Source organism: Marmota flaviventris, chromosome 1, assembly GCF_047511675.1.
Source record: "Marmota flaviventris isolate mMarFla1 chromosome 1, mMarFla1.hap1, whole genome shotgun sequence".
NCBI lineage: Eukaryota > Metazoa > Chordata > Mammalia > Rodentia > Sciuridae > Marmota > Marmota flaviventris.
The window spans coordinates 136309900-136322314 of NC_092498.1; the positions used below are offsets into that span (position 1 = coordinate 136309900).

Sequence of the window (12415 nt, forward strand, 5' to 3'; positions counted from 1 at the left end):
AGTAAGATTACATTTTCAGGGCTGGGGATGTGGCTCAAGCGGTAGCGTGCTTGCCTGGCATGCGCGCGGCGCTGGGTTCGATCCTCAGCACCACATACAAAAAAAATAAAATAAAATAAAGATGTTGTGTCCGCCGAAAACTAAAAAATAAATATTAAAAAAAAAAAAAGATTACATTTTCAGGCTGGAATTATAGCTCAGTGGTACTGTGAGGCACTGAGTTCGAACCTTAGCACCACATAAAAAAATTAATTAAAAAAAAATACCTGCCTTCCGATTCCTTTTAGGTTATCTAAATTCTTAAAGGAAATACTCCAAGCATCACCTTTCTTACAGAAATTACTACTCATGAAAGAAAACCTTTCATACTATTTCACTAATTTCAACACAATCACTGATTAACCGCTTAATTTATTCTTTTTTAAAAAAATGTTTTTTGGTACCAGGGATTGAACTCAGGGGCACTCAACAGTGAGCCACATCCCCAGCCCTATTTTATATTTTATTTAGAGACAGGGTCTCACTGGGTTGCTTAGCACCTTGCTGTTGTTGAGGCTAGGTTTGAACTCATGATCCTCCTGCCTCAGCCTCCCTGGGATTACAGGCATGTGCCACCATGCTTGGTTCCTTAATTTACTCTTAAATTCACATTTACAGGTGGGTGCAGGTGCATGCCTATAATCTCAGCTACTTAAGACACTGAGGCAGGGGGTTGCAAGTTCCAGGCCAGCCTTAGCAACATAGAATACTAAAATATAAAAAGGGATAAGGGTATAGCTCAATGGTAGAGAGCCCCTGTGTTTAACCCTCAGTACCATGCCCCCACATAAAAATACCCTCATCAATGGACTGTGGTTGTGGCTCAGCGGTAGAGCACTCACCTAGCACGAGCAAGGCCCTGGGTTTGATCCTCAGCACCATGTAACATTAAATAAATAAAATAAAGGTATAAAAAAAATACTCCCATCAAAAAGGCAGCCTATGAGAAAGTGTAGCAAAGTATATTTGACTTCCAATGTATATTTTTTATTTATATGTGACAGCAGAAAGCATTACAATTCTTATTACACATAGAGAGCACAATTTTTCATACCTCTGGTTGTATACATAGCATATTCACACCAATTCATGTCTTCATACCTGTACTTTGGATAATAAATGCCCCCACCCTTCCCCTCCAACCCCTCTGCCCTATCTAGAGTTGGTCTATTCCTCCCATGCTCCCTTTCCCTATTCCACTATGAATCAGCTTCCTTATAGCAAAGAAAACATTCAACATTTGGTTTTTCGGGAATGGCTAACTTCACTTAGAATTATCTTCTCTAACTCCATCTAATTATCTGCAAATGCCATGATTTTATTCTTTTATTGCTGAATAATATTCCATTGTGTATATATGCCACATATTTTTTATCCATTCATCTACTGAAGGGCATCTAGGTTGGTTCCACAGTTTAGCTATTGTGAATTGTGCTGCTATAGACATTGATGTGGCTGTGTCCCTGTAGTATTTTGATTTTGTCCTTTGGATATAGACCGAGGAGAGGGATAGCTGGGTCAAATGGTGGTTCCATTCCCAATTCCAATGTATTTCATTAAACTTACCAAATATAAGATGCAATTGAAGTGATCTACACACACTGTCAAGCAGTATCACGGATTGATCTGCTACAATTATAAATCCATCATTTAAGCTGCATGCTTGTATCTTTGGATTCAGAGAGGTCTGTGAGAGGAGAAAGCATGGCCAAAATTAAAATATTTTTATACAAGTTTCATAATAATTGTCAATAGTATCCTCATGGCCCCAAAGACCCAACTTTGAAACTTAACCAAACAGTCCATCTACCTAAGAAGTTGTTACGGTTTAGATAGGAGGTGTCTCCTAAACATGCCTGTTAATGCAGCAATATTCAAAAGTAAAATGGTTGTATTATGAGAATGGTAACCTAATTACTCCAGCCTAGCTTGAATGGACTGACTAGGTGGTAAAGGAAGGCAGGGGAGCATGGCTGGAGAAGGTGAGACACTGGGGTGTCCCTGGAAGGGTGTGTCTTCCCTGTGGTTCTTTCCCCCACACTCTCTCAGCTTCCATCTGCCATGTGCCCTTCTGCCATGACACGCTGCCTCACCTAGACCCAGAGCAATGGAGTCAGCCATCTGTGAACTGAGATAGCTGATACTATGAGCCAAAATAAGCTTTTCCTCCTCTAAGTAATTCCTGTGGGGCATTTTCGTTACAGCGATGCAAAAGCTAAAATATTAGTCATTAAGTTCTTCTTTGTATGGTGTATTTTAAACCCATCCAACGTCCTAAGTAAGGAAACAGTCCTGGAGGGGTAGGGAAGAGTGAGGGATTCCCCCATACAAGTCCTCTTTTTGTAAGAGTAGATCTTATACTATAGGAGACAAAAATTAACATAAATGAGTAAATCAAGATTGGCATAAAGTTTCAGTTTCATGGCTAAGCTTGAGGAGCTGGGGGCAGGGACTATTTAACTGTGAAATGGTAGATACCCGCCCCTAGAGAAAAGAATCTACATAAAGCTGAATCTACTCGACACCAGCCATGAAAATTTCTGAGGAAATGCCACACTGACTTGCCCACACTTTCCAACTTAACCAGAAAAGGTGATCTTTACGTGAAGCATACTGATTTTTAGATACTGGCAGCTAAGTCAACATCTTAAAAAACACTATGCAAGCCAAATTTCAGTCTTCAGTTTCAGCTTCAGTTGATTAGAGCTTCCCATGAAGATCTATCTAGAAGGAATTGGAATTTATGGTTGAGAACGCTCAGTTGCTTACTAGCTGTGTGCTTGTGAGCAAATGCCTCAACTGCCTCCCTGTGAAACAGGAGTAAAATAAAAATACCTACAATACTTACTGCAGGGAGGTTAAATGAATTAATTCATGTTAAGGGTTTACAAGTATCTTGCACATAGCCTATCTCAATAAATGCCAACTGCTCTTAGTTGTCCCTAACACAACAAGATAATCACTTTATCTGTGCCAGTGTCAAGGGTCACCTTCTCCAGGAACGATTTTTGAAAGTTCCACCATATTTGTATCCCTCTTCTATTACTTCAGTCAGTGAAAAGTTACACCAAAGCACTGCAATGAAGCCACTGTGCTCTGATTCTAGGGATCTGTCCACCTTGTTCTCTCCGTTGAGTTGTTCTTCCTTTTTTCCTGAGGCCCAAGTCAAGTGTAGTCAAGTCAAGAGCACGTTATGAGGTGCTCCTTAGACTGCTAAAACCACAATGAGGTCTCCATCTGAATTCCTACCCAATTAACTGTCTCTACTATTCATTTACACTTAGCATACACTGACTTGCACAGTTAAACATCTTTTTTTCTTATTTTTTTTTTTTATGTTTTGCTTAAAAAATATATTTTTACAGCTAAATATCTTCTTTTACTTGTCTTCTGTCTGCCTAACATTAAGGTAAGACCCTAAAATAAAAGGAAAATATGTCCAAGTGCCTAGCATAAGCTCACAGTCATTCTTCAATAGAGACCCTCAGAAGTAACGAGAGGCCTAGGACACTTCCAGTTTTTAAGCCTCCTACTAATATCAAAAAATAAAGAAATGTCTTTTCTCATTACAGAATGTGTGGTATAGCTTAAATGTTTGCTGTTAACAAATAAATAATGTAATGGCAAAAAAAAAAAAATGCAATTTTGGGCCTGAGGATATGGCTCAGTTGGTAGAACGCTTGACTAGCATACACAAATCCCTGTATTCAATCCCCAGTACCACCCAAAAAATAAAAGCAATTTGTTTGGACTACTCATAAGATAATTAATATTTACATATCATGTGATCCATGGTCAGCTAATAACAGAATAGTCCAACAAAAGGATGTAAGTTAAAAGCTGCATGAAGAATGACTTCTGGGGCTGAGGTTGTGGCTCAGTGGTGGAGCACTTGCCCAGTGTATGTGAGGCATTGGGTTCAATTCTCAGTACCACATAAAAATAAATAAAGGTATTGTGTCCATCTACCAAAAAAAAAAAAAAAAAAAAGAATGACTTCTGGCCTGGTGTGGTGATGCCTACAGGGCAAAACCCCATCTCCAAAAAAAAAAAAGAATAATTTCTGATTTATTTTATGGTCGTGGGGAGTGAACCCAAGGCCTCAGGCATAGTATGCAATTACCTCTACCAATGAGCTATATTCCCAGCCCAATTTCTGTTTTTTAAATCCTGTCAGTCAGTTTCTTTGCATACATTTAGAACCTCATTTGAAAAATGTCAAAAGCCTAAATTTTAGGCCCCTTACAAATAAGATCCCCAGAGGATGATCTGTCTTCCATGCTCTAGGAGACATAACTTTGTCTCTAATAGTTGGTCTCTTCTTCCTTTTAATCTTTTTCTTATTAAGAGGATTAAATAATAGCATTGACATGCTAAGGGAACTAGAGGAACCATGGGGTATACTAAGTGACAGAAGGTCAGCTGTACTTTCTTTATAAGAAATCTTTGTTCACCAACATCACCCTATCAGCAGAAACGAAGGACTAGGCTAGGGGCATAGTTCAGTGGTAGAGTGTTTACCTGGGATGTGTTAGGCCCTGGGTTCAATCCCTACCACCTTTCCTTTTTTTGGAGGAGCCCCCCAAAGAAAGGGAAAAAAGAAAAAAAAAAGTACTGAAAAGGGAAAATCAGAAACTTAGATGTTATCTCAATACTTAAATGAATAATAAATTAATTAATTAATTAAAAAATAAATAAATAACAAAGACTAGGGATGCAGCTCAGGGGTAAATGGCCTCTGGGGTCCAATCTCTACTACCAAGAAAAAAAAAAGTTGTCAATGAAAGAGTCATTGTCAAAATCTTACCTTTTCAGAGGAGATCTTTGCAAGCAAATCTACTTGATACAAGGAAGTTCCATTTTCATTTCTTGACCCCACACTTAGGTATCCACTTCCTGTATCATCACTTGTTAGCAGCTCAATATCATTCCACATGCTTCTGGAACGGAGTCAGGAAGCACAGTCTTTCCTGTGACAACATGTAAAATTACAAATCAAATTATCTTGTTGCATGGAATTCAGGTCCTTGGGAAGTGTTGGGAGTTGCCCCAGCTCCAAAGACTAACCTCCCCATCCCCTGAGAAGAGCTGTCCAATGGTGAGTCCTGGTGACTCACATGATCCTTACCCACCAATCAGAACTTCCCCATCACGGTCCAATGGTGAGTCATGCTGACTCACATGATCCTTACCCACCAATCAGAAAGCACCCCATGCTAGCTGCCAAAACCGTTAAACTGTTTCAACCGTCAGACCATCCCTGGCTCTATAAATATGCAGAGCTGCCTCAATAAACGGGCATTTTCTCTGATGGCAAGCCTTGACCGTTCTTTCATTGGTGCCGAAACCCGGGAAGGGGAATTCCTTGCTGCTCAAGGGCCCCCTCTCTCAAGGCTTGCCGTCCTCGTCCACTCTTTGGAGCTCTGGCTCTTCAGTAGGTGAGTCCCCTATTGGGTATCCAACTTCAGATGGGCTACACAGGGGCTTTGACCCTGATGATCATCCGGCAAACCTCTGACGCCCAATCTGGAGGACAGAACGTACCCCACCACGACCTTCACGGTCACGGTGGACTCTCTGGAACCCGGTTCTTGAGCAGGAGGTACTAAGGGGTGGAAGAACAGGCATTACCCCCCCCCCAACCACCCTTGCCCTCTCCTGACCTATGGGGGCCTCTTCTTCCCTCCCTGTAGACTCCCCCTTATTAAATTCTGCACACAAGATTGACCTTACTATCAATTAGACAATCAAAATCAATGGCCCCCAGGAGGATCCCTAGATCCCGCAATTCTCAGAGATCTGTTTAACTTCTGCAAGCACTCGAAAAAGTGGAAGGAGATCCCCTATGTTGAGGCTTTTTCTCTTCTTCGTTCTCACCCGACCTATTGGGCAGATGAACCCCCTCCCTACCGACCTCCCCCGTCAGCTCTGTCCAGCCCCTCAGGTGTTCCCCCTGACTCGGCCGACACCTTTAGTTCCCCCTAAACTAGGTCCTGCTCCGTTGTCCCACAAACCATGCCCCCTTAAGAGAGGTTGCTGGAACTGAGGGCATTATCCGGGTACATATCCCGTTCTCTATGAATGACCTCATGCAACTAGATTGAAGGTTGGGCTCACTCACTACAGATCCCACCACTTAAATTAGAGAGTTTCAATGGGTCCTCCAGGCTTATAGCCTCACTCACCATGATATATACATGTTATTGGCTAACACTCTCCTTCTTGAGGAACGTACCAGAGTCTGGGAACTTGCCAGAGCCCATGCAGATGAAACTCACTGAGTTAATCCTAATCACCCTCCGGGGTCACTTGCTGCCCCAGATCAAACTCCTGACTGGGATTATAATACACAAGCTGGCATACAGAGTAGGGAGTGATTCTACGCATGTACTATGACTGGGCTCAAAAAGGCGGCACGTAAGGCTGTCAATTTCCAAAAATTTCAAGTGATTATTCAAAAGTGAGAGGAGACCCCATCAGAATATCTGGATCGGCTTACGAAAGCCCTTCAGCAGTATACTAACATAGATCCCGAAACCCCAGATGGACGTCATGTCCTTATGACATATTTCCTCTCTCAGAGCTACCCCAACATCTGGGCCAAACTAAAAAAGCTCGAACAAGGCCCTGCCACCCCCGAGACTGAGATCTTGGCAGTAGCCTTTAAAGTTTTTCACAACCGGGATGAGGAAATTGAGCGCCACAAGCACAGGGCCAAACACAATAAATTTCAAATGCTCGCCCAGGTGCTGCAGGGTACTTCCTTGGGTCGCTGCCCATCACCGAAACCCCACCCCCACCCCCGCTTCAAGTGTGGCAAGGAGGGACGTAGGGCCAAGGCATGCCCCAAACCACGCACTCCATGTAACCCACGCCCTAAATGTCAACAACAAGGTCATTGGGGTTCTGACTGTCCTAGATTTCATAAGAAGCCTATAGCCAGGGAACCCTCTAACCTTTTGGGCATAGCAATCCAAGATTGACGGAGCCTTGGGTCCTTGTCCCAGACCGTAATGATTAATAAACAAGAACCCAGGGTGTGGATTCAGGTGGATGGGTGCAAGGTTGACTTTCTCCTTGACACTGGGGCTAACTTCGCAGTCCTGACAGACTGGAAACAAAAAGTGCCGTTCACCTCTCCTATTATTGGGGTAGAAGGAAAGACCATCTATCCAAAAAAGATGAACCCCTACCCTCAGCGGTAGGGAAGCCCTTTACAGTCCTTAAAAAGGCCCTCCTCCGGGCACCCACCCCGCATCTCCCTGACCTCTCCGACCCTTCACCCTCTATGTACATGAAAAACAGGGACAAAATCTGGGCGTTCTGGGTCAGGAATATGGCCCCACATTTGCTCCAGTGGCCTACCTATCCAAACAGCTCAACCCACCGTCAAGGGCTGGCCCCCATGTCTCAGAGCCCTAGCAGGGGCCATGATCTCCAGAAGGAAGCATACAAGCTTACCTTTGGCTCCCCACTAACCATCTCATCTCCTCACCATCTAAAGGATTTCCTCACTTAGAAGGGGCTACAGTCACTTCCTCCTTCCAGGGTTCTATCCCTCCTCGTCTCTCCTTGAAAATCCCTCCATCTCTTTTCAGCCCTGCTCTCCATTAAACCCTGCCTCCCTCCTCCCATCTTCTCCCTCACAAGATCCCATCCACAAAAGCCTGGAGGTATTAGAGACGATTTTACCCTGCCCTACCACCATTTCTGAGGGATCCCTGCCCTCTTTGGACCTCGTCTGGTTCTCAGATGGTAGCTCCTTTATACATGAAGGGGTTAAAGTAGCGGGGTATGCTGTCGTTTCCCTCTCATCCATCATAGAGGCAAAACCTTTCCCACCCAATACCACCAACCAACAAGCTGAACTCGTAGCTGCCACAAGACATGTGAGCTAGCAGAGGGAAAAACCTTCTCCCTATATACAGATCTCCCATGCAGCCATTTGGAAGAAAGGGGGCTATTGACCACCACAGGGACGGCAGTCATTAATTCCACACTTATTTCTGGCCTACTACGAGCCTCCAGGCTGCCTTCCCAACTGGGGCTAATCCACTGGGAGGCCCATCAAACTGACTCCTCCCTTACTACTATGGGGACTTCCAAGGCTGATCAAGCGGCTGGATCAGCCGCCCTACAGAGCTTTACCTCCTGTCCGCTACTCTTCGTTACCACCAGGGATCGGCCCAAAGATCCCCAACAACGCTTCCAGTTTCTTCACTCTCTATTCCATTCTAGTACAGAGTCTCACTACTTTCCTTCACTCCTTTTTCACCCTTTCCCCATGCGATAAGACCCTCCTACAACAGATCACTTCCGCTTGTCAGAGAACCAATACCAATACTCCATTAAAACCTAAACTTTTCCCTTCTCATCAGGCCCGCAGTCATACCCCAGCTGCAGACTGGCAGATTGATTTCACCAACACGCCCCGAGTAAAAAACAAGGCTTTCCCACTTCTAACAAGCAGGCCTCTATGGTAGTTGACTCACACAATCCCCCATTTCGGGATGCCCACTTCTATCCAATCAGACAATGGCCCAGAATTCACCTCGGAGATAACTCAGGGACTGGCTCAAGCGATATCACTCCCTTGGCATTTCCATTGCCCTTACCACCCCCAGGCTTCCAGAAAGGTTGAAAGGACCAATTGGTCCCTTAAAGAGACCCTCACCAAGCTCACCATGGAAATAAGCCTGGACTGCGTAAAGGTGCTTCCCTTGGCTTTATTGCAATAGTAAACAAGTTGAACAAGTGTTGGCCTTGCCCAAGAAGCTTTCTAATCTCTCACCTTTTGAAGTCATATATGGCCGTCCCCTCATTCCTCCCGGACTGCCTACAGAACCCCTACCCATCTCCGAAACCTATGCCCTGCCCCTCCTCTTCCATCTATGCTCTGAACTCTGGCGCTATCAAGACTGGCTCCTTCCCAACCCTAGTATCTCTCAAAACCCTACCTCCTTAACACTTGGTCAACTTGTTTACTATTGCCCCACTTGTTTACTAAATCCCCCTCTGAAACCAAAATGGAAGGGCCCTGCTCAGGTGATTATGTGCACACCCTCAGTGGTCAAACTCAAACTACCTAATAACCCACTTACCCATGGATTCATATTTCCAGACTTAAGCCCAGCACTCCTATACCTTCATCAGAAGAGCCAACGATCGTCACCTGTCATTAATTACTCTTGTCAATGCTCCTCCTTATTTCTGGCCCCTCTTGGGTCCTCTCTTCGCCCTATGTCTGAAGATTCAAGGCAAGTGACCCTAAGGGCCCCCTCCAGCCAGACCCCCCCCCCCCACTTGCTTGAATCTGGCTGGAAGTGGGACCGTTGTATGTTGTCCTTCTGACAAAACACTTAGGTGTCCAGAGCATGGTGACCCCTGAATAAGTGTGATCATAAGAGAGCACTTTACCAGTTGCCTTCTGGGCCTAAGGAGGAACATGTGTGTTTTGTTTATCCTCCCAGTTTTGTAAGAATTTCAAGTATCAGTATTTAAACTTGAGGTGTTTCACATAAAACCTGGAGAGATCTGACTGCTCTCAAAGGGAAATATGGTAACAATGGGCCACTGTTCTCCCTTGGCTGCCTTCGAGAAAGGCAAAGAGAGAAGCAAGCTGGTACACCCAGGTAGGAGAAAGTTTGAAGAACAGCCTTAATAGAGAGGGGAGGAAGCTAGATTAAACTAGGAATGAAGAGTGGAATTGAGGGTGTTAGGTGCAGGACAGGGTGGTCTGCAGGGCCTGCCAAACAAAGTTAGCTGCAGAATGACCTGGCTTCTCAAACCCTGTCTGGTTCTTTATCACCTATTTGCTTCAAGCCCAAATGCCCAGGCCTCCTGGCTCAAGGTTGAACACTTAACCCGCCTTGTGCCAACAAGGCAGCTTGCAGACCCAGAGACCCTGTTAGATTTGGGCTATAAAAACTCCCTGTTCCCGTTCCTTCCCCCATCATAAAGTTATTCAGACTCAGGTGGGTAAAATTTCTAATCAAGCTTTTAACCAGCTTCTCCTCAGGAATTACCAACTCCTGGCTACTGATGATACTTCCAGTCCAGACCTATGCCGAATGGACTGATGTCATCATGGATCTGTGGTGGCAAAGAATCTTAGTTGGTACCAGTCTTCTCTGCCCTCCTGTGGGGGCTCCTTACTTCCCTCCTCTCTTTCTCCCACACCGCCCCATTTCAGCAGGAAACAGCCAGAATAAGTCGATGCCCACTCTCATTTAATAACAAAGAGGGGGGAATGTTGGGACCAGGCTCCAAAGACTAACCTCCCCATTCTCTCAACCCCCCAAGGAGAGCTGTCCAATGGTGAGTCCTGCTGACTCACATGATCCTTACCCACCAATCAGAAAACACCCCATGCCAGCTGCCAAAACCCGTTAAATTGTTAAACTGTTTCAAATGTCAGACCACCCCAGCTCTATAAATATGCAGAGCTGGGCTGGGGATGTGGCTCAAGCGGTAGCACGCTCGCCTGGCATGCGTGCAGCCCAGGTTCAATCCTCAGCACCACAAACAAAGATGTTGTGTCCGCCGAGAACTAAAATAAATAAATATTTTTTAAAATGTCAAAAAAAATAAATAAATATGCAGAGCTGCTTTAATAAACAGGCATTTTCTCCAGTCATTTTCTCCAAAGGCAAGCCTTGATCGTTCTTTCAAGAAGTAAAAAGGTTTACTCAAAAAACAGAAGCCAAACCTAACGTCAACACATACAAACTTTGGTCATTTGAACCAATAAGATAAATGGAAATAGAGCTATTATCAGAGAACATCATATTGGTTTATACACACAAATCAACAATTCTTTTCTTTTTTTTACTTGTATGTTTATTGCTGATGGACCTTTATTTTATTTATTCATATGCAGACTGGGAATCAAACCCAGTGCCTTAGATATGCTAGGCAAATGCTATACTACTGAGCTTTAACCCCAGCCTCAACAATTCTCATATTACCAGTGCAACCTAGAGCTACTACTACTTTGTGCAATAACAGCGTGAAATTATGTCAAATTTTCACTTGATATAAACCTTTAATCACTATAGCAATAAAGAGTGCAGGTTCTAAAGTCAGAGTGTCTGGGATATCATAGGATCTAAAAGTCCAGATAAACTTTTTTTAAATGCCCATTAAGGTTTCCACTGTATTGCTACACATTAAAAAAAAAAAAAAAAAAAAGGAAGAAGAGAAAAAATTAGATTGGTTTTCTGATTTTCTGCCAGAGTACATTTGAAACTTTAGGGGAGTCACTTAACCATCTCATTAGCAAAGATTTATACAATCCATATTATCTGTGGTCTGAATGAAAACAGAACATTAAGATGAAAAACAGTCCCCTTATCAAGACTGGTGGGAAATAACCAGATAATTAGATTTTTTTGTAAGAAGTGAGTTTTAAAATAAAAATATGGGTGAGGGATATAGATCCATGGTAGAGCTCTTGCTTATCATATAATCATATACAAGGCCCCAAGTTTGATCACCCCAGCACCCAAAATATTAAATGAAATCTATAGAAGTATGGTACAAGGGTGAAACAATCTTTAAGTTGATTTTTTTTATAATGAGTGGCTGGTTGCCCATGGACAATTACTTTAATCTTCATTTTCCCCAATTCTCTAAACTACAAAATAGGAATGTATTGGGACCTACCCAAATGAGTTGTCTTTTGAGTTTTGAATATTCACAGAACAAGGCTTGGTTCAAGGCAAACACTCAAGTCTACCTGTTTGCTAATTTGTTATTAGTGGAAGCAAGTAACCTTTGGTCAGGGAATTTAAGGTCATATGACTTTAAAAATAGGAAAAGGGTTTACTAAGAATGTAAACAAGTTAAAATAAAGCACATCAGCAAGCAAGAGAATTGTTGTAATGGCTGATATTTGGAAATTAAGAGGAGGTTAACATAGGAGAGACAGGTTGGGATGAATACTTTTTTAAGTCTCGGTTTCCTACATATGTGAAACAGAAAATAAGTTTATATTCTTGTAGGAAGAATAAAACACAAAATAATTAACATGTATGGAGTGTCTTCACATGCCCAGCAGTTTTGCAAGCTGTATTAATTTAATCTGACTTATTTTACAGTTGAAGTACAGAAGTCAGGAGTTAAAGAGTAGACCAAGGTCACCTAAAGGAAGTAAATGCTGTAAAGCCAGTAAGTGTCCTTTTTAATTGTTAGACTGGCTTTTGACAAAAATAAATAAATGTACAAGTAATCACCATCAGTGCTCAATGTTTTGAAGGAAACAAACAGTGCTCAGGTAAGTGGGGGAAGGGTAACTTAAGAAAAGCCTGTTGGGGAAGGAAAAGAGGTGCCATCTAAGCTGGGAACTAAATAGCAGGAAGCCAAATATGCCAAGCTC

The 12415-nt window shown here is 43.1% G+C and overlaps 1 protein-coding gene across 1 annotated transcript in view; it reads right to left on the bottom strand.

Moving 5' to 3' along the window:
• Positions 1–6593, bottom strand: part of Kntc1 (kinetochore associated 1) — an 80795-nt gene extending 74202 nt beyond the window's left edge. The window contains exons 1-4 of the mRNA XM_071612168.1: positions 6539–6593; positions 5584–5644; positions 4847–4979; positions 1606–1726 (exon numbers count right to left, since the gene is read on the bottom strand). Coding sequence (XP_071468269.1) covers positions 1606–1726; positions 4847–4979; positions 5584–5644; positions 6539–6593 — 370 coding nt within the window. The remainder of the gene's footprint in view (positions 1–1605; positions 1727–4846; positions 4980–5583; positions 5645–6538) is intronic.
• Between the last annotated feature and the right edge of the window lie 5822 nt (positions 6594–12415).